This window comes from Triturus cristatus, chromosome 6 (genome assembly GCF_964204655.1).
Source record: "Triturus cristatus chromosome 6, aTriCri1.1, whole genome shotgun sequence".
NCBI classification, from domain to species: domain Eukaryota; kingdom Metazoa; phylum Chordata; class Amphibia; order Caudata; family Salamandridae; genus Triturus; species Triturus cristatus.
The window spans coordinates 868,113,388-868,134,469 of record NC_140589.1 but is presented as its reverse complement, the minus strand read 5'-3'; the positions used below and the strand labels follow the sequence as shown (position 1 = coordinate 868,134,469).

The following is a 21,082-nucleotide window of genomic DNA, read 5'->3' as shown; positions in this document are numbered from 1 at the left end:
TGGTGATTTATTACAGTTGCCATGAATTTTCATTTGGGCAAGATGCTCATTACACAAATTACATAAATTTATATTTTCTTCCTCATTCCTTCTGTGCCTCATATCCTGGCCGCTGGCTAGGTCTCCGCCTCTTTCCTCTGTCTAGTGAACTTTTGTATCTGTGAATTTACACAAGCTATGTCCCGGAAATGAGGGATGTAATTTACAAAGTTCTTGCCACTATTTTTCTGCACAAGGTTTGAGTGGCCATTATGGATGTTTGGATTTGTCTGTATACCCCGTGTTATACTTTTTATTGGAACTTTTTTTCTCTTTCTTAAGTCCAGTTCAAGAAAGTAAGTCATTGATATTTTCACACTTGTTCAGCTTGTAAAAGAATTGTTTAGAGGATAGACTAGGGTTCAATTACTTGCAGTTCAATGAAGAGATGTTAAGGTCTCTTCTGATGGCCTCTCTCTTCCGTCTAGCTCCAGCCAGCTTTGTTCTACTCTGGATTCGGATTGTGTCTGCAGAGATTCTGACGAGGCTATGGTATTGTTAGTGCTTCCCCTCTTTGCCTCTCTGGGATCTCAGTGAAGGGGCTTCTAAGGTCCTAGAAACCACGTAACGAGACACCAATGGATGTGCCAATAGGTCCACCACATTGTCACTTTGTCTTCTCACTCATTGTCCTCCTCCAGCAGGTGTTCTTTAAATCATGGACAAAGAGCAGGGGGACCTTCAGTAGCAGTACCAGATTCTTGGGTGGGTAACTGGAACTATAAGGGCCCCATTACTATTTGAAGATACCTTATCAACCATCCTTGCCCCAGCCCATAAGACATTGTTTCCCGCACCTGGATCCTTTGCAACCTTCTCAGTTTTTCTGACAGATGCACAGGACATGCTTTTTGCTTTGATGAGGTGGTTTGACAAAACAGTTTGCAGACTTACACTTGTGCACAAACCTCAGAAACACTGAAGGTACGTCTGTCACTTGGTAACACTGCCTTTGGGCCAGGATCACAGGTTCCATTGCCATTTCTACTTGCTGGTTAAACTGTATTAGATGAGGGCCTAGGTCCTCTAAACCCTAGGAATCAATACTGCATTGTATTGCAGAAGCTCTCTCCCTTGCCTGAGGCCAGAGACAGTGCAGAAAACAGTAAAGAGCAGCATAGAAAATAATGAAGGAAATAGGAAAAAAGAAGCAAGAAAATAGTGTACCTCAGGAACCAGGCTCCCAACAATACAAGGACTGCGGGGGAGGGAGGCATAAATGGTGGGAGCCATGGGGGGGAGGAGAGGAGAGAGAGAGAGTGGGAGAGAGTGGGAGAGAGAGAGTGGGAGAGAGAGAGTGGGAGAGAGAGAGTGGGAGAGAGAGAGAGTGGGAGAGAGAGAGAGTGGGAGAGAGTGGGAGAGAGAGAGTGGGAGAGAGAGAGTGGGAGAGAGAGAGAGTGGGAGAGAGAGAGAGTGGGAGAGAGAGAGAGTGGGAGAGAGAGAGAGTGGGAGAGAGAGAGAGTGGGAGAGAGAGAGAGTGGGAGAGAGAGAGAGTGGGAGAGAGAGAGAGAGAGAGAGAGAGAGAGAGAGAGAGAGAGAGAGAGAGAGAGAGAGAGAGAGAGACTGCAGTGAGCACATAAGCACGTCATCACTAGGTCCAAGACACCCTCCCATAAAGCTTAGGACCTACCATGTATCATTCCCCACTAACGGGCATTTTTGACATTCAATTTTCCTAAAGCTCTTTGTAGTCTCAATTTCAAACACTTACGCAGTGCTTTATGGGGAATCATAAAAACCACTGTGCCCCGGGGTGAGTTACTTTGTCCAGGCATTCACGCTATGTGTAGGACTCGTCCTAATCTCGGCCACAGTTTTTCTAAAGACAAACATTCCCCACATCTTTGTTTGAACATGTGATTTGCATTTTAACAGCTGGGGCGATTGAACAAAAAGGACTTTCTCTTGCATACGGTGTAAAACTGATCACACACTTTCGACATTCTTTTTAATAAGCTAATGCTCACCAGGATAAGGCATCTTTCCAAAAGTGATTATCTCTGTTAGGAGGACTCCAAAGGACCAGACATCAGACTTTATTGAGAACTTATTGAAGCGCACTGCTTCAGGGGCCGTCCATTTGATCGGGAGCTTCGTTTCACTCCTGGGCTCATAGATGCGATCTTCCTCCTTCTGTTAAACAGACACATTCAGATATCACACAGGCAAGTTTCAGAATGGCATCTACAGAGTAAACACAGATTGAATCACCCTATGCATCAATGTAGAGAAAGCCAAGTAAATGGATGAACAGGGAACCACGGATCTAAAGAGATGTGCAAAGCCCCACACTGGCCATGCATGGCCACTGGGCTTGCCTTCTCCAGCCATTCATCCAGCCCCAACCATTCCTTAGCGAAGGCAAACATACATTCCTTAATACCCTCGCCTGAAGAAAAGTGTCTGCGGCATCATTGTCAAGGAGGGCATATCTGACTGAGAGGACAGGAGACAGTACTCGAGTTTTTAAGAGGAAATTGCCATTCCATTTTTTCCCTTCAAACAATTACTGATTCAGAAATATCTCTTGGACAAACTCCTCTCTCACTGCACTGCTAAAGCTTAGACCTTGTCCCCTCTAACCTTTTCAGGTTGCACTTTCTTCTATTTCTGTATTATCGATTGCAACAAAGGTTTTGGTTCCATTCCCTATTACAAAAGTAGTAAAAACGTTTCCAAAAATTGCGTTATCCTGTTTTTCTGCATTGCGGTATCATTTCTATTCTGTTTCCTGGAGTACTCAAATACGTAAAATTTACGCATGCGAAAATACTACCAGATTAAAAATTCTGCATCCGTAAATGAAACATACATGTGCATTAGCAGATGTGTACTTTTTTTCTCCATAGAACGTATGTTTCATTTTGGAGAAACCATTTGCGCTGCTTTAAAGTGGCATGCTTTACCACTCTGGAAAGGCACATTGTGTCTTTGACCACTCTAGTGGAGAAACTACCTTCAAGAGGTGTGAGAATACGACAAGTACTGCAGGGTGCTCCTATCGTAAATGGCCATAACTCCACACTTAAACCAAAACTTGCAAATGAGACTGTCCTGCCATGGTGGAGGCGAAACTGCTGCATTCCTAATGGCACCTTATAATGTGAATACAACATTCTCTGAATTGGGTGTCTGAAATGAGCTTCCGGAGGTCGCATGTGTCAAAGATCAGTCAATGGGTTTTATGAAAATAGCACTCAGCTGATTTCTGCTCTGCTCTCCTGAGAGTAGAGTGCACTGGGTGGATTTAGAGTTTGGTGCACCTGGGACACCTGTCAAAAAAGAGTCAGAAGTCCTTCAGCTTGGAGTGCAGGATATCCACCCATTTTAGCACATATCCCACCTCCGATAAACTCTGCATCAGGCCCTTTGTTAAGAGCCTGTTCTAATATGCACCAGGCGCTCACCTGTACACATACAAACTGCTCTGTGCAACAGCAGATAAAGCCAACAAGCAACGAATGTGTCATGGTAAGGGGCTCTCTTGAATGGGTCAGACACCGACAGATAGGGAGCGTGAATGAACAGCCGAAAAGCTAGGACTACTGTGGAAATACATGGCTATCATATCGCATCGTACACCCACACTGAGCTCAAGTTAACCTGAATATTTAGCGGTTACCAAAAGCCCACTATTGCACAAAGAGATTAGAGTGATTGCACAAGAGAACATAGCTTTGCTATGTCCACTCAACCAAAAACTCCGTAAAGCATATCTTCTAGAAATGTCCCCCCAACTAAAAGGAAACTTCCCGATTAACCTGAATTATAATATGTGAAAAACTCAACTCATACTTAAGATGTAAACGTTATGTTCGTCAGTGCTAAATCCCTAAAAATAAAAAAAAAGTGCCGGGGCCCAGAGTTTTGCTCAGAAGGTTGCTATCAAAGCTCGGGGCGCCAAACACCATGGTTGTGTAGTCTTGATTCAACCTCATTACTCTTTCATCCATCACCAAACACTCCATGCCCCTTTATCTCACTCCTCAAGGTTCTTTTTCATCCCCCCTTCATAGCTTTGTCCCTGTTTTTCTGTCTCTCATCCTTCTTCTTTCCTGCTTTTGTGTTTTTCTCTCACTTGCTATAGATCAAAATCTGTTGAGCTCAAATAAGTGCTGGTCCCCACAAATGAGTGCCGGTGGGCCCCGCCTGAAACCACCAGCTCAAATTAAACACCGATATTCATATTTTCAAACATGTATGCAAATTCCTTGCGAGGATGTCATATTCTCTGCAGATCAAACATAGGAGTGCGATGTTAGGAATTGTACCTGAAAAACTCTGGCAAGTCCAAAGTCTGCAACTTTGTAAATGTAGTGCTCGCCAACTAGAACATTTCTGGCAGCCAAATCTCGGTGAATGTAGTTTTGTGATTCCAGATAGGCCATTCCAGCGGCAACCTGTGCAGCAACGTCAATTTGGTTGGTAATCGTTAGTTGATCTCCGTTGTCAGCTGGTATAGAAAAAACATGTAAACGGTTAATTACGGTGCTCAGGGTTGCACGCCACTTTGTTAACAATTATATGTGAAAGGTTTTATTAAAAAGTTTCGAATTCAGTGTTCGAGTTTTCAAAGTGACCTATTAACCAGTCACGCTGACAGAAACCTACATTGGACACTGTCATGTCAGTGCAAAGGCTGAATATTATTTCAGCTCTAATGGAAGAATGGATGTCCAGTGTTCCTTTAAGGTTAACAAGGCCAGGGAGCAGATGGAGTTTCCAGTGCCCCCCACTTTTTTTACTGCATTTTGGTCAAAAAGTTTACACAAAACTTTGTTAACCACCTCTTGTGTTACTACCTCTATGTGGCTATCTTAAATGATTTTTAAGATACCCACACAGTAATGATATTCCATTGGGCAAAATTGGTTCATATTTATTTTGCAATCTTTTGACTGCTAACAGTATCAAAAGTAGTGAACTGACCTCATCTCAAACTTGTCCCCTTCTAGTCAAGTGGAGCAAACTGTATTTGTATTGTTTGCTATTAGGAAAGATGCAAAAATAGTGCAAATCGGTCCACTTTTTTGCTCTAGTGCAAAACGTGATATAATATAGCTGACACTAAGACTAGAGGTAAATCGGTTTGTGCCATCCCTTTTAGGCAAGAAGAAAAAAATTGTGCAAAATATTTTTGCCCCTTTTTTTGCACCAATGCTTAACTTTGGAAAAAATGTCACAAAGTAATTTGTGACGAGTGTACAAAAACAATAATCGGCCTTGTAAAAGCTAAAAGACCAAGCGCACACTTTAGCACTCAGTTGTATGTAAAATAAACTAAGTGACACACCAGAGATGCGTTTTTTCACTTATTAAAAGGCGACTGCAGCAACAAATACTAACAGCAATACATTGCTGTTGGGTGTTTGCTTAATACACCACAGGCCCAATTTTGCTTGAAGACACTTTCTTTATTAGGGGTGTAACAAAAGCCCATACGGCGCAGGGGGCCTCACCCCTTCGGGGGCACCCTCAACCCATCAGGATCCTCCATTCAGGACAAGATCAATGAATATCTGTGAGATATGGGAGACTCAGCGGTCCCTCCTTACATTCTGCAGGGGATCACCATCATTTTGAGTTACATTAATGTTCATTATAGAATCAATTAAGGCTGCAGTTCTGCAGACACACGTGCACAGCCCTTGGGCTTCGTCTCCAAGGCAGACTCAGATATGTATATCCGAGGAATTAATTCGCTTGAGAGGCACGTTTTATTTGCTCATACAGACCAAACCGTCATAGTTTACCTGACACGAGTGCTGATGATGCGAAGCACAAGTACGAAATTGCAGACATGATATCTAGTCATAAATTAGATATGCTTTTCATCACGGAAACCTGGGCAGATGCAGCCTCGGATCCAGACTTTGTAACCTCAACCCCCAAGGGATTCCGATCTTTCAAAGTTGACAGGCCAATCAAAAGAGGGGGCAGAGTGGCAGTCAATTTTAGGGAGCAGTTTGAAGCCAGTTTTTACCCATCCTACACTCCTTTCTATGAGGCCCTCCATTTTGCCATTGTACTTAACCCTGGGAAAACCTTTAGAGGCATTTTATTTCATCTCCCCCCTGGCGCCAGAAGCGCATTCATTCATAATTTAGATGGACTTCTGGAACCAATTCTCGTCAGTAACAAGTTTACAATTCTGGGCGATTTTAATGTTTACCTAGAAGATAATGGGGACAAGTAGACTATTGCCCTGTAAGAGACACTGGGGGCTTTGGGCCTATCTCAGATGGTTCAAACACCCACCCATGAGGCAGGACACACGCTTGATATCATTTTTACCTCTGTACAGGGACTAATACAAAAAGAAACTCTCCCATTGACATGGGCAGACCACTCTTTTATCAAGTTGGATTTATTAATCCCTATGGTCCATCAGGGAGGGACAATAAAAACTCACTCTCTCACTTACACAGCCTGGAACAAAGTAGATAAAGCAATTCTCCGAACACATCTGGACAGAACACGTCCACTGCTAAATGTTTCGCCGAGTTAGCTGTCACTAAATACACAGACTGGTTCAACAAAGCAATTAAAGTCTTGGTACCCACTGTGAAAACCTCAGGGAATCGGGATTCACCTTCGGCCCCCTGGTTCTCCGATGCCCTTTGTAAGGATAAACAAAAGGTGCCGTAGATTGGAAAGACGCTTGAGAGCGAATTACGACACAGCGGATAAAAAGATATATAAAACTGCGCTAACCCAATATAAAAATCTACTGATGGGAGAAAAAAAGGACTTTTTCACAAGACCGATTGAGAAAGCTAAAAATACCTCTAAAGAATTGTTTGGGGTAGTAGACAAATTGGCGTTTCTACCTAAGAATGGAGGAATCAAGTGCGATCAAGATTTTTGTGATGGGATCGCAGTAGCCTTCAAAAGCAAAGATATGGAGATCTACAACGCTTTCAAAGCCACACCAGCTCACAGCCCTACTGAACCACTGATGACCCCGAACCCAAGAAAAACAATTTTCACTGTTTCTCCCCGACTTCTCCTGAGGCAGTGAAAAAATACATAGGAGAAACTAAATCTGGGTCTCCATTTGACCCTTGCCCACCTGCATTATTGAAACAGATAGCGGAGGTGGTGAGCCTTGAGCTCACTGGAATCTTTAACACTATGTTCAGCTCAGGCAACTTCCCATCCTTATGGAAAGACTCCTCCATACTCCCACTGTTAAAAAAACCCCAATCTGGATGTGTCTAATCCGAACAATTGCCATCCTATAGCTCGGCTGCCTCTCCCAGCCTAAATAGTAGAAAAAATTATGAACATACAGTTATCCCAATACATCCAGGAAAACAAATTGCTTGATCACTCTCAGTTTGGTTTCCGGCTCGAGCACAGTACGGAAACGACTTACCAAGGCCACTGAGGAGATTAGGGCTGTGATGGACAGAGGGGGCACAGCCACCCTTGTTGTCCTCAATTTATCAGCCGAATTTGATACTGTGGATCACAATCTCCTGCAGCAGCGGCTGGAAACGATGGGGGTCAAGGGAGCGGCACTGGCCCTGCTCTCCCCCTTTCTGAAGGAAAGGAGACTAACAGAGAAGTTAGACAGGTATCAATCGGAGCCATATGTCCTCCTATGCGGAGTTCCTCAGGGATCATCTCTGAGCCCATCCCTTTTTAATGTACAAGTCTTGGAACTCGCCACCTTGATCTGAGAATTTGGTTTTAGTTTGACGTCTTATGCTGATGACACTCAGATAGTAGTGGCAGCATACAGACATCATGCATCACCCACCCTACAGTTTCAGAACTGTATGAGAGAAATAAACAGATGGATGGGAACACACTGTCTTAAGCTCAACTCGGAGTATACCAAGCTCATAAATTTCAGTAACCTGCAACCCAGATGGGACAATCTCTGGTGGCCGGCGGAGATGGGTGAACCACCAAAACCAGTGCAAAAGGCAAAAGATCTGGGAGTGTGGATCGATAACAAACTAGCACTCTCATAACAGACAAATGCCATTGCCTCTGCCTCCCACTTTCTGATAAAGAAACTAAAGAAGATCCTACCTTACATCCCTATGGACTCTAGAAAGACGGTGGTAACAACACTAATCCAGTCAAAACTGTATTATTGCAATGGGCTCTACCCGGGAATGCAGAAGCAATATCAAAAAGAGCTTCAGACAGTTCAAAATACAGCTGCTCGACGGTTGGCAAATATTCCCAAGTACGATTCAGTAACCAAGGAGATTTGCAGACCACACCGGCTCCCGGTGGTACAACAAATTAAATTCAAGTCTCTATGTCTAGCATATAAGGCACTGAGCAACACAGATCCTCATTTTCTTAGAAATCTCTTTGCCTGGTATGAACTGTCCAGACACTTACGTTCCACAGGTGCTAGACTCATGAAAGTACTGAGAATACGGTCTGCAGGTTGGGGCGGCCGAAGTTTTTCCGATGGCACCGCAAAACTTTGGAACATGCTGCCAATCGAGCTCAGAAGTGCATGCTCCGTCACCATCCTCAGGAAAAGGCTAAAAACCTGGCTATTCCAGCATTAGACGCCTGGCTGGGCTTACTGCCTTCATAGCGCTAAGACACCTCAGGGTATTCGCGCTCTCAATAAATCTCATTAACATAACGTATGTGAAAAATACATAAAATACATCTAATATTATTTTATTTATATTTATTAATAAAGTACTATATAGTTCGAACATGACCCATGATAGTATCAGAGCACTTGCATATACGAGAGAGGTAAATCAGAGAAGAATAACAAGTTGAGGAACATGACCTCAAAAGGAAATCAGCAGGATAGTATTCATGATCAACAAATGAATAATAGTACAAATTACTTTAAAATAATGTGCCACTTGCAATATGCTTACTCTTTGGCACAATTTGTCTGTACATATGCTCGAGCACTGCTATGGAAATTATTCACCGCAGTGCTTGTGGATATGTGCAAACACCTTGTGCCAAAGGTTATGAATATTGTGCATAATTTCTAATAAAACATGCCAGGAAAAGATTTGCCATAATATAAGCACCAAATCAGAATATTTCTAAATAAAAAAATAAAATTAAAAAAAACTATAAATATTGCATTTTGGAGCATCAGACAAACATGCCTTAAACTGGGCAGCACAGGCTCTGCAGTTCACCATAGCTGTTTGGCTTTTCACTATAGAAAAGTGCTGCACATCTCTTGCATTTATAGGAAAAGTGGCCTAAAACCGGCAGAGGCAGATTGTAAAAAAAGAATGAAGTAAACAGACAGGTGACCCAAGCCTTTTGAAGCACAAGGTGGATGTTATGTTAAGCGCAATCAAAGGAAGCTTAGGCAATACTCCAAAGTGTTAGGGTGACCAGATCTTGAGAACCAAAAACCGGGACATTTTGCAAAAATTGAAGAAGGACTACCATTTTACATCAACAAAGAGGCGCAGAATGAAAGCTCTTATCAACATAGGAAAACAGTAGAGGTACTAAAAATAAAAATTAAATGTAAGGCTAAAACCTGCATCATACCTGTTAATTAAATTGCTTACTTATAACAGCTGCTAAGTAGCACAGGTTTAGAACACCCAAAAAGGGCCTCTCACTGGTTTCAGTTGACCCCCTCTAAAAACCGGGACATAAGCCAAAATTGCCGAAATCTGCTGGGACACCTGGTGAAAACCAGGGACTGTCACGGTAAATCCAGGATGCCTGGTCACCCAATGAGGTGTACACTGCAGCTTAAGGAATACAAGGCCGGACACACACAGTGCTCCAAGGTCAGCATGCATGGCACGTGGTGAGGTCCACAGTGTGACGTCCCAGACTTGTCCAAAGTACAGCCACCCTGTGTTATGATTCCACTACCTCTATTATTAACACCACAACAGGAATTACGATTTACAGATTTTGCTCATTAGCTCCAAAAGGTGACCTGCCTAACCTAACCCAAGAGCCTTCCTTTCCCACCGGCTAGTGGCCACAAGTAGGATAAATAGTTTGTGAACAGATCTCCTTCTCTTTTTGCTAAAACTCACTTTTTTGATACATTAAACGCACCACTGGGCAACAGGCAATATCGCTGAACTTCGATGTCCAGGAAAGTACTTCAAGGCGTGAGCAAGGACTACCATATGCAGGAATATGCAAGTGCTCATAAGGCCCATAGACAGGATGGCACACAAAATGTTCTTTGCTGCATCCCTCCAAGTGTTTCAGGGGCCAGGATATCTCACAATAGGGCACTGCAGCTCCTACACCCTGGCAAATCTGCCAAAACCCAGTGCCACCATTTCCTAATAACCATAGCACTACAATAAATGTGCCGATTGGATTATTCCTGGTCTCCAAAGCAGTAAGAATGGCTGGGACGAGGTAGTTAGTTATATTTTCACGGTCAGTGTTGGGATGTTATGCGGGAAAGGTACCAGAAGAAACATGGCCAATCAGTCAAGTGGCTTCAAAATAAAGACCCTCAATTATCGGTTATGTTGAAGGGGTCTACCGTCCCTGTGCTGCCTGCCACATACCCAGTACGAAGGCAAGCAGGGGTTGCATCCTTCTACAGAGCTCATCATGCCAATCCGGACGCTGCTCTCATGCTATTTCGTTATTGAAACAGCAAAAGAGCAGTGCAAGGATTGGCTGGTCAGGCGCACCCACCGCTTAGTTAGAGACCAGGGGCCTGTGTCTCGGTTTCTCGTAGTGTGGGTAGCAGAGGACTAAAGAATGCATGTCAGGCTGGTCATATCAAGAAACTGGTCAGTTCAACATGTGGACTTTACTCTAATGCATAGGGCAGGCAGCACTCCCGTCACTGCCATGACAATGACGGGCCACGCCCACTACGCAATGCCATGTTAGCCTGAGTGATTATTAGAATGGTATGAAATTGGAATGCAACTAAATGTATAAATAAATAAAATATCTGTTGTTTGTGGCAACTAGCAGTGGGTCAGAGGAGACTTACACCCCTACAGATGAGCCGCTAGTGGTAGTTAGAAAACTGGATTCATCGTATCCGCTCACTTATCCATGAAGTCTAAAGTCATGATAATTGCTATTTGGGCAGAAAATGGAATTTCCACTCAAAACAGGCTTATGTGATGTGCAGTACAATGTGCACACTTTAGTTTATCCCCATACACACTTAGGGGCCTATTAGGATGGCGGGCAGACTTTAGTCCACCCGCCACCCCAGCGGTGCAGGGACCGGCCACCAGTGATGCGGCGGTCCTGCACCGGCAATTAGGATGCCACCGTCACCGTGGCGGTGGCATCCTCTAGTCTCAGCATTGTGGCGGGTGGTGCTGACAGCACCGCCCGCCACAATGCTGGGAATGCACGTTGTGCATTGTCCTGCACAAGGTGACAGGCACCGCGCGGTGCCTGCCACCTTGTCTGTGACAATGTAGGGGGGGTACCGCAACGGGCCCCCGTAAGCAAACTCCGCATGGCTTTCCATGGCAGGGTCTACACCATGGAAAGCCCTGCACCGCTGCCCATGCGAATATGGATGGCGGTGTCTTTCAGACACCGCCCCCACATCCAGCCCCTTTTCCGCCCGGTCGACTGGTCGGCTGGCGGAAAACCGGCAGACGGTCTTTCCGTCTGCTGGGGTCTCCCCCGCCATACTAATAGGGCGGGGGGAAATGGGTGGCAAGCGGGGTATGATGTAGGGCGGATCGCAACCGCCATGCGGGCGGTGGCGATCCGCCCTACAACATAATAGACCCCTCAGTCTGTGAAAACCAGAACAAATGAGTTCAGGGAGAAGTCTACAGAATGATAGGAAATCCCGTGGGAAAAGCAGAACCCGGTAATTAATGTACACCACAGAATGATAATTCTGAGTGCACATGAGTTTTTCTACGCATCTAATAATTAGAGTATAAATGGCATAGCATGGCCAATATACTTACATTGCAGGTATTCCAGCAGACTTCCATGCCTCATCAGCTCAGTAATAATATATACCGGATCTTCTAAACTGCAAACGGCGTAGAGCTGGATAAGTTTCGGATGCCGTAGGCTCTTCATGATCTGAGCCTCCCTTAAGAAGTCCTGACGATTCATGGAGCCTGAAACAATAAGACGACCAGACCTAGGTAAATTAAAGTTTGTATCTCAGTTGAAGCCATGCATGGTGTTCTACCAGAATATCCTGTACAAAAATATTGGTCGATACAATTAATTGTAGCCAAAATATCGACTATTACAATATTGTGAAGGTAAATGTATATAAGTTAGTGTAGATTTACTATACTGAACTCAATTATGCATGTATCTTCAAAGTATGGAGATACAAAGTTAAGAATAGTAAATCTAGACTGATCGCTATATACTCATCTTCACAATATTATGAGAGTCGGTATTCTTGCTGCAATAAATTCTCTGACGTTCAACCACATGCATACTCCTCTAAGTGTGGCTTCTCGTGCCTTTTTATTGGAAGTAGCAAAACAAGAACTTTCACCCACTCTCCAAGGAAACCTTTGACAGAGAAAAACCATGAACTTAACAGGAGAGAGTACATGTAATTCTGATATGCAGACAAAACTAATTCAACTCAGTGTCAGCTCCATAGAGTAGCACAGTCATGTTGTTGAATAAAACACAGAGCCTACTTGGACACTTTCTGAATTGAGAGCAAGAGGTTTGACATTGAATAAAACACAGAGCCCATTTGGACACTGAATTGAGAGCAAGAGGGTCTTCATTTTATTTTTTCCATTTCCAGAAAAGTACAATTGAGTGTTGCAGACGAATGTCCTTAGCCGACCTTACTCCACACTAAAAAGAAAAATAAATAAATCCTGGTTCTAAATATCTTGCTCAGAACAATTTGGCTGCTAATCCAGAACAGATTTCCAGCATGTATGTGATCTCTTCGAATTTATCAATACCTCTGACTTTGGCTCCTGTGAACATATCTACAGGGGTCATGATGAATGAATGAATGTATTGCATTTTATAGAGTGAAGTGTTACCCACAATATGGCATCACACAGCTCTAATAACTAGTTCGTAGGGTGTTTCTGACTTGACCACTCTGCTCCCTCGTTGGAGGGAGCAGAGTGGCCAAGTCGGAAACACCCGCACCTTGATGAAAGTGTGACTATAGGACTGTGTCCCCACTCTAACCCAGAGTTAGGAACATCATTGATGAAACTCGAGTACGCAGACGATGTGTGTTTACAAAGGGCAAGTATTGCCACCGACAGGTCCCCTACCAACTAGTGATTAGACTAAAAGGGAACACTACTAAGACATTTTTTAGGGATCTGTATCCTGATGAATGCCAACGACCCTACCTGGCGGCAATCAAGGTCAGAAACATGTTGATACCGCAGATAGGATAATGGTGACATTACTTTCCCATTTACCCCACTAATGCTCTTTTTAATCCTGCCAAGTGGGACCCATAATAAAGTTCTTGGGTACCCACTTAGACAGTTTTAGAATCTTCTCTGCAATAGGGATCCTTACCTTTGGAAATTCTTCCTTTTCTTTATTCTGTATTTTTCCTTGCGCTCCACCCTCGACGTTGGTCTGTGTCAGGGTGTCGTAGTGGCCCTATGATGAAGAATACCACTCATTGAGTGGGTGAGGGCAGTATTTACAACCCTTTGGGATTTCCCAAGAGGTTCTCTTGCTCCTTTGAGACTCCTGGACTGTATCTTTTAATTGCTTTCTCTTGTTTTCCGTTTCTTTCCTACCCATGTGTTACCAATTGGTACATCTTTAAGTGGGGGACTAATCTTTTCTTTACCCCCAATTAGAGGTCCATCTCGTGAAGTGAGTTATATAGATTCCGGGGAGATGAGAGAAGGCAGAATCTCTCATCTCTTCTTGGTTGTGGATTTATTGCAGTAAATAATCCCCATCAACCCTAACCCCCTAGTTTTGCCAGACTTCGAATCAGGGCAATAGTTTTTATGATGGTTTAGCCATTCATGATAATGAGACAAACAATTTACAAATGTTATTCTGAACACATAACCTAGGACATGTAAAGACATTGCCGATTTTACTCTACAAGTCAACCATGACTTAAAACATTAACATTTACATGGCTTTGAATAGAGGGGAGAAAACTGATGAGCACTAGCTATTCATGTGTTTTTTCATTTCAACTTCAAATAAATAAAACGCGAATGGAAAATGATAATGTGGTGGAGTACAATAGACAAAATCAACATAGATACCAGTAAGCCCATATGCAGAAACAAAAGCTTATGGAACATACAAATTAAAACAAATATAATGAAGGAATGATAAAGGAAAAAACTCAGCATTCAGCTAACTAAAACACATTACATTGTTCTAAATTTAATATAATATAGAAAGCTAGGAAAGGGTTAACATTTTCCAGAAAGCTACTTGTGGTGATTAAAGGTGAATGTTAACTGACAGAGTTTTCTAAAGGCAAGGGGCAATTCTCTGAGATTTTGAGAAGAGCTCTTAAGTTGCCCAAACTTTAGGACCATTCAATTCAGAATATCCTGGTTTCATTTGAAGGGAGATCTCTGGCAATCTCTCATCCGTATGATAATCATGCTGGTTGATTAAAGACAAATAATCATAGGTAAAATACCAGGCATAGAAGAACATCCGGAAGTGAAGGATAAACCACTTTAGTTGAGAAAGATGTTAGATAAAAGATAAGTTACTGCTTCATTTGAGCCAGTGGTTACAGGTGGTCACCACTAACACTCATTGATGGAGATCGGGGCTTATTTTTCATCACTCTGGTTTGACTCTGAGCAAAAAAAGAGAAAGTCAGAAAATGGAGAAAGAAGGAAGAAGAGAAAGATAGGAAATGAGTGACAGCAGGATAGCTCCGAGATTAAAAAAACCCAATATGAACAAGATAGCTAAAGAGTGAGTAAGTGCAGTTGAATGATGTACTGGGAAATAACTGTACCTGGTTTCAGGGTTTTAATCGCCACTGGCGTTGTGTTGTTCCACAGTCCTTCCCATACCTCTCCAAACTGCCCAGATCCCAGCTTCTTAAGCAGCGATAGAGAGGTGCGGTCAATCTCCCATTGATCTACATGTCTATACGACAAGTCTAATGGGACAGGGACCTCTGTCTTTTATAAAGAAGAAAAAACATATTTTAACCAGTGTTATTGACCGTTAGTCACCTGTCCGCTATTAAGAAGTAATACGAGTAAAATAACTTTAGGCAACCATGCTAAAATGTATCTCATTAATCCACGAGTTAAGAACATTTCTTTACTCTCAAAAACAACAAAAATAAATTGTCTGGTGTTAATTCGAAATGGCAATGCTCACCCCTTCCAAAACGCTGCCTTAGTTCACTTAGTGACATGACCTATATGTTGTGATCATTTTGTTCATTGGTATCAGAGGAAGGGACCTTGATCTGCTATTGGGCAGGAAAGGCTTTAGGAAGGTTATTTATGTTAGTTGTGCAGAGGACAGTTGGTGATGTGGAAGTTTAATTATGTTATTTAAAGGGTCAATCTGCGCCCATATCCCTTCCAAATAGGTTCTTAAAACTAAACTGTACATCTCACACCCCAGAGTTTCTGGAAATTGGCAAAATTAAGATGAAGGGAATTAAACGTTCTCACATAGTGATAGTCTAACTTTTAAATTCACATAAGCATAAATATGAAAATAACAGTATCCATCCCTTCATATTCAAAACTCTAATGCAACCAGGTAGAGGTTTGTGAATAACATTTGCCCAATCACCTTCTCAAAAATGCCTGCTTTACTGGTTTTAGAAAATTCTACTCTACACCAGCTGTAATGAGTCTTGTTCACTTATATAAAACTTCCACATGCAAGATTTCTCTACAAAATATGTTAGATGTAATATTTTGTAATTGTGTGCGGGGATTACATTTGCTTATGCTTTCTCAATCCATCCTTTCCTATTAATTGTTAATTGAAAAATACTATCTTCATATCCATGGTGTGGTGATGGAGTTCATGAATTACACACACATATCAACCAGATGATGGGTTTTGGGGAAAAAAACATTGGTTGGTCTTTCGACAATTGAAAATTGTATCAGCGTGTCATAATGTGGTTAAGGTACATCGATGACCTCCACATTGTTTGGAATACTAGCATCAATCACTATAAACAATATATTTCAGTCTTCAATGAAAACATGCACAATTTAAGATGGATTTACACATACAGTTATACAAAGAAAAATAGAAGTGTTAGATCTTTAACTATATGTGTCAAATCATGAGACAGGAAATGCTATAATATTTATGGAGATGGAGAAGATGCAAGAGATCTTGACTAATGCAAAACTTAAGGCTAGGAATTGCAGAAGAGAAGGTTTTTGAATACCTAAATGATAAAAGGTGGCAATTTGATCTTGCTTTATATTCCCTAGTTTACTGGTAACAGCAAAAATATCTCACAATCTCTGTGCAAGTATTTGAGTTTCTTGAGATTACTCCCGGATTGGACATTTTAATTCCACTATGAAAAATACACTGATTGGTTGACATCTATTCACAGATTTTGCACCTGCAGCAAATGTAAGATGTAAAAGATTTGATAGAAAAAAATTTAAACAGACTTAAAATGTTACCAATACAATCTTTGAGAGTAAAAGGTTTATTATCTTTTATTAACTCCCAAAGTGAATATGTAGCGTATGTTCCAGAATGCACTAGTGAGGTCACTTATATAAGTAGTAACATGTGGATTATAAAATTACAAGGATTCGAACTTTTACACAGTATTAAAAGCACTGATACAAATAATCCAGTGGTCATGCTTTTTGGTGAGAAAACCTCACAGTGTTAACAGGTTTGAAAATTATTGGTCTGTACAGAGAATTTAAATTTGGTGTCTCTTGGCACTAAAGGCACCTAGAAGCCAGAACGCTGAAAAAGGTTTGTATATGAGCACATATCCGCTATTCAGCTATGTAGATCATAGTAGGTGTATTGTATAGATGCATTACATAGTATCTCTATATGACCTTACTGAATAATAAGCTAGAATGGATGCGGATGAAATGTGCACAGTGTTTTACTTGATAGTCCACTGATGTGGTTCTTTCTTTTGCCGGTACTCAATTTGCACTTTGTTTTTGTACAACATTTAATGGTTAATACGCTTCTATGATTAATTTATTCTGTTAGCATGCGTATATACTTCCTCGTTCACAGTTTAAATCTACTTCAGGTTTTGAATCTAATCTTAGGTGGGCGAAGAATTCACAAAAGTCATGATCATGTATGAAAAGAAAAAAAAGAAAATTAACATTGGGAGTCCCTTCAATAAAAGCCAGGAGCTCTCCAAAATACTGCAGGCTAAAGTATGCACTTCTTAGCACATGCACTTTTTAAAAACTTTTAAACAGGGTAGAGATGACAGCCTTTTATTGAATACTATGGAAAATAAAAAATACATTCTGGACCTGAAAAATAGATTTCCCACTCGTATTAATGGAATGAATTCCTGTTCCCGCATGCTTTCCTTGATGGTCGGTGTTGCTGTTTGAACAGATTACATTTAAACATGTATTCTATGCATTATAAATTATCTTTAGGTTTGGGGGAGGGGAGAAGTGTCAGCTCAAGTGGCCATGAAAAATTAAAAGAACAGCCATAAACTCATATCTATATGTTTAGCATGACCATTTCTATCCTGGAAACACCGTGGCATGCTGCTGCCAAACAAGGGTTGAGTGTCGATTTCTAAGATGAGAATTGGAAGAGGCCATCCCCAAACTCAAAATTCTGTGTGTAATCACAATCATTTCTACCCTTACAACATTTGCAATGTTGCTCTAAAAAAGGTGTGGTTCCAACATGAGACTGGGAAGGGAACATCTTTAAATTTCACTATACTGTAGCAGAAGGGTATCTTCAAAAGGAAAGGATTTTCCTTGTGGATCATATACGAAAAAAATGAATGTTGAAATGCACATTTCCACCATATTTAGGTGGTGCTGGCTGCCTAGTGAATAATCCCTATAGTCATGTAAGAGAAGCAGTACTCCTGGAAATTACTACTGTCACTGATGCCCAGGAGTACACTCTTGGATTTTCTTAAACTCCATAATAGTTAGAAATCTACTATAAATTTCAGAGCAAGTACATCAGAATGGATTATTGCCTTATTTACTTTTTAACAGATGTTGAGAATTGGACCCTAAACATTTAATGGGCAAATAAATGTATTCTTGTTCTGGGTTAATATTACTGATTTTTCTGATCCCAAGTCATTTCAAATTGACAAATTCTTCTTTTGTAATCTTCTCTGGCTATTTAGAACACTCTTCACCTCTTTAGCTGTTTGATATTGTGGGTGTTGTTTCTGTCATCACCTCCTGCAGAATTCAACCTTGAGACCGCTACCAAGAGATGATTTAGGGACACCTATGGGAAACTTTAATTTATGTTGGCTATGATTATTTGAATCCAGGTGATGAAGGAACCCAAGTATCACACATCATGTCTCTCTCAGCTGCTGCTACAAGACCAAAAACGTCTTCATTTTACTCTACACCCAAGATGGTTAGCATGTTCCCGCTCTCCGGGATGGTTTGAATATGAAGAGTGCTCTTGGCTGATTTCATCCTGATGATTTTTATTTTGATAGTGGTGAAGCAGCATCATTTTGGATCCACCTTTTTGTTTGATTAGGCCACATATATATTTACACATGGCCTCATGAATTTGTAAGATGCAGCATTGTAAACGTAATGTAGTGCACCTGAACAAATACAGAAGGTACATTCAGTGTGTAATCTCGACATTTAAATGTGTGCATAGTAACGTTTTACTTGCAGTAACATTGAATTGCAGTTCACAAATATATCTGCCTTTGTGTGGTTTGAATAATATTGTTAATTCTAGTGCTCTATATCTATATTATAACCACATTTGTATCTGTAATCATGCATTTAAACATGTATTGAGATGCTTGCCACACTAACTTGAATAAAGGCCTTAAGCATTTGGATGTATTGATGTTTTTGGATGCAATGTTTATCTCTCCTCTGCAGGTGAGGACGGTGATCTTATGAATAGAGAATGCACATTGTGTGAGAGTGATAGTGATGTTCGGGAGGTGTACTTTTGGCAAGGATGAGAAGCCTTAATGAACAAAGGGAGGACCACTGTCCATGCAGAATAGAAAGACAGGGAAGAATCCAAGGACGTTCTGATATGTGGACCAAAGGAAAGGAGTTTCAAGTGTAGTTGCCAAGTTTTACTGTTTGAAGTTGGAAAATAATGAAGCATGTGACATGGGATTCTCGAAGGGTCTTTTGTGGGCATAATTGATGATCACACTTCAGTTTATTCAGACTTCTATTAGATTTATAGAGGTTCACCTCTTTGCGACACCTCTGTTGTGTGGCTTAATGTTATACAATATTCTTTTCCTTTAGAAACCTTCTATAGAAGTCCTACCATGCAGACATCTTTCTTCTTTAATGGATTTAATTAGGGTTTCCTCATCCAGTATTATTTAGAGTAGATTTAGATTCGGAGATTTAGATTTTTCTCATGCATAATAGGTAAGAGGACCGCAAATTGTATATCGATCATCAAGTCCTCTTTTTAATATTTTACATTGCGATTATGGAATTTCTTGTATGTTTTATGTTGTGATAGAGCACCATGTTGTTCTGAAAATTGTAGGGGTGCATCATAATCACTGTTAGTCCGCACCCACATATTAATGGAAATTGTATTAACGTGTGACTTAGAAATGTAATACTAAAATCTACTTATATTAGTGTGATTAGAAATTTAATCATGCCATTCATGAAGAGCAATGTCGTAGATAATTGCAAATGTATTTTAGTCAATGCATAATAATTGCTTTTCGTGTAATGTGATGCATTAGGTTTAAACGTGCACCATATTAAAGCCTGCACGTGTAGTTTGCTTATTCATACATGAAGTGTAATGAAATTAATGCTTATAGTGTGATTTTAGAAGAGTGTGTTTAAATTGTCTAAAGGCCTGATCACATATACGTTTAAGAGGAAGGCCTGTTCATTTCTTATGTTAGCTAAATATTGTAGGCCAAAATGGTTTCCCTTGGTATGGCTTGGAGTTTCAGAGACATTAGAAAATCTCAGAGAAGTGGAAAGTTTCTCGTTCCCATGTTTCTGTTGCAGGTGCAAGGACACCTAGCTCGTTAGAGAAACTAACTCTTTGTTTCAGGAGTCAGGATGGCCTGAGAAGCCAATATGGGAGTATACTGGAATGTAGGGATGATACTTTCGGCGGAGAAGGTGCCTGGGACCCAAGGACGAGTAAACAGTTGTTGGAAGGGAGACAAGTTTCACTGGAAAATCACTGGGAGAAGACCTGGCTGAAGAGCTGTGCCGGAGGACGTGTTCTACGTTTTTGGGATTTTGAATTAGGGACAGTGCCCTGTGGGTTGAGCAGTTGAGGTTTAGATGGGGAGCTAGAAGGAGCATCTTAGAACGAGCTCTGACTAGGGAGGGACAATGCTAAGTAGGGATGTCATATTAGAGATAGAGTAGGGATAGACTAACTGATTTTCCTTTTAGGTTAATGACTTCTAATGTAGAGATTGGAGTGATTATTGCTTGCCTGATGTTACTAGAGCTGACAATTCTTCTTATTCTGAGTCGGATGAGGCTCCTGCATAGAATATTTTTTGTATTAGTGCCCATTTATTTTCTTAACCTCGTGCTGAGGTGCTTGTATGTGCAGTTATTTTTGGCTTTGTAATACATTCCTAAAATTTGAGATTCGGAGTCAGTGATCCTTTAGAGTTCGAATTCGATTTCCCTTGATTCTGTGTTAACATTGGATTTTCTCCCCTCTACGCTATTTAGCAGATAAAAAGATCCTGGCGACCGGAGAGGATTCTTGGTGATGGTAAGATAAATAAGAATCCGGCTTTATCAGTTGGTAGCAGAGGATGGTTATCTCTGATAGTGAGGGGAGATCTAGATCAGGATAAGAGATTTTAGAGGCCCATAGAATTCAAGTGATGGTGACCCATTGGATGGAGAGCTGCAGATGGCTGCAGCTGATGAAGACGGATGGAGAGTAGCAACGC

The 21,082-nt window shown here is 41.4% G+C and overlaps 1 protein-coding gene and 1 long non-coding RNA gene across 2 annotated transcripts in view; one reads left to right on the top strand and one right to left on the bottom strand.

Moving 5' to 3' along the window:
* Positions 1-19,108, top strand: part of LOC146817982 (uncharacterized) — a 132,817-nt gene extending 113,709 nt beyond the window's left edge. Inside the window, exon 3 of the long non-coding RNA XR_014963040.1 lies at positions 19,041-19,108. This is a non-coding gene — a long non-coding RNA (uncharacterized LOC146817982). The remainder of the gene's footprint in view (positions 1-19,040) is intronic.
* The window catches only part of FRK (fyn related Src family tyrosine kinase), a 243,328-nt gene that overhangs the window by 45,628 nt on the left and 176,618 nt on the right, over positions 1-21,082 (bottom strand). Inside the window, exons 4-7 of the mRNA XM_085611457.1 lie at positions 14,948-15,116; positions 11,943-12,101; positions 4,311-4,492; positions 2,007-2,172 (exon numbers count right to left, since the gene is read on the bottom strand). Of these exons, the coding sequence (XP_085467583.1) occupies positions 2,007-2,172; positions 4,311-4,492; positions 11,943-12,101; positions 14,948-15,116 (676 nt within the window). The remainder of the gene's footprint in view (positions 1-2,006; positions 2,173-4,310; positions 4,493-11,942; positions 12,102-14,947; positions 15,117-21,082) is intronic.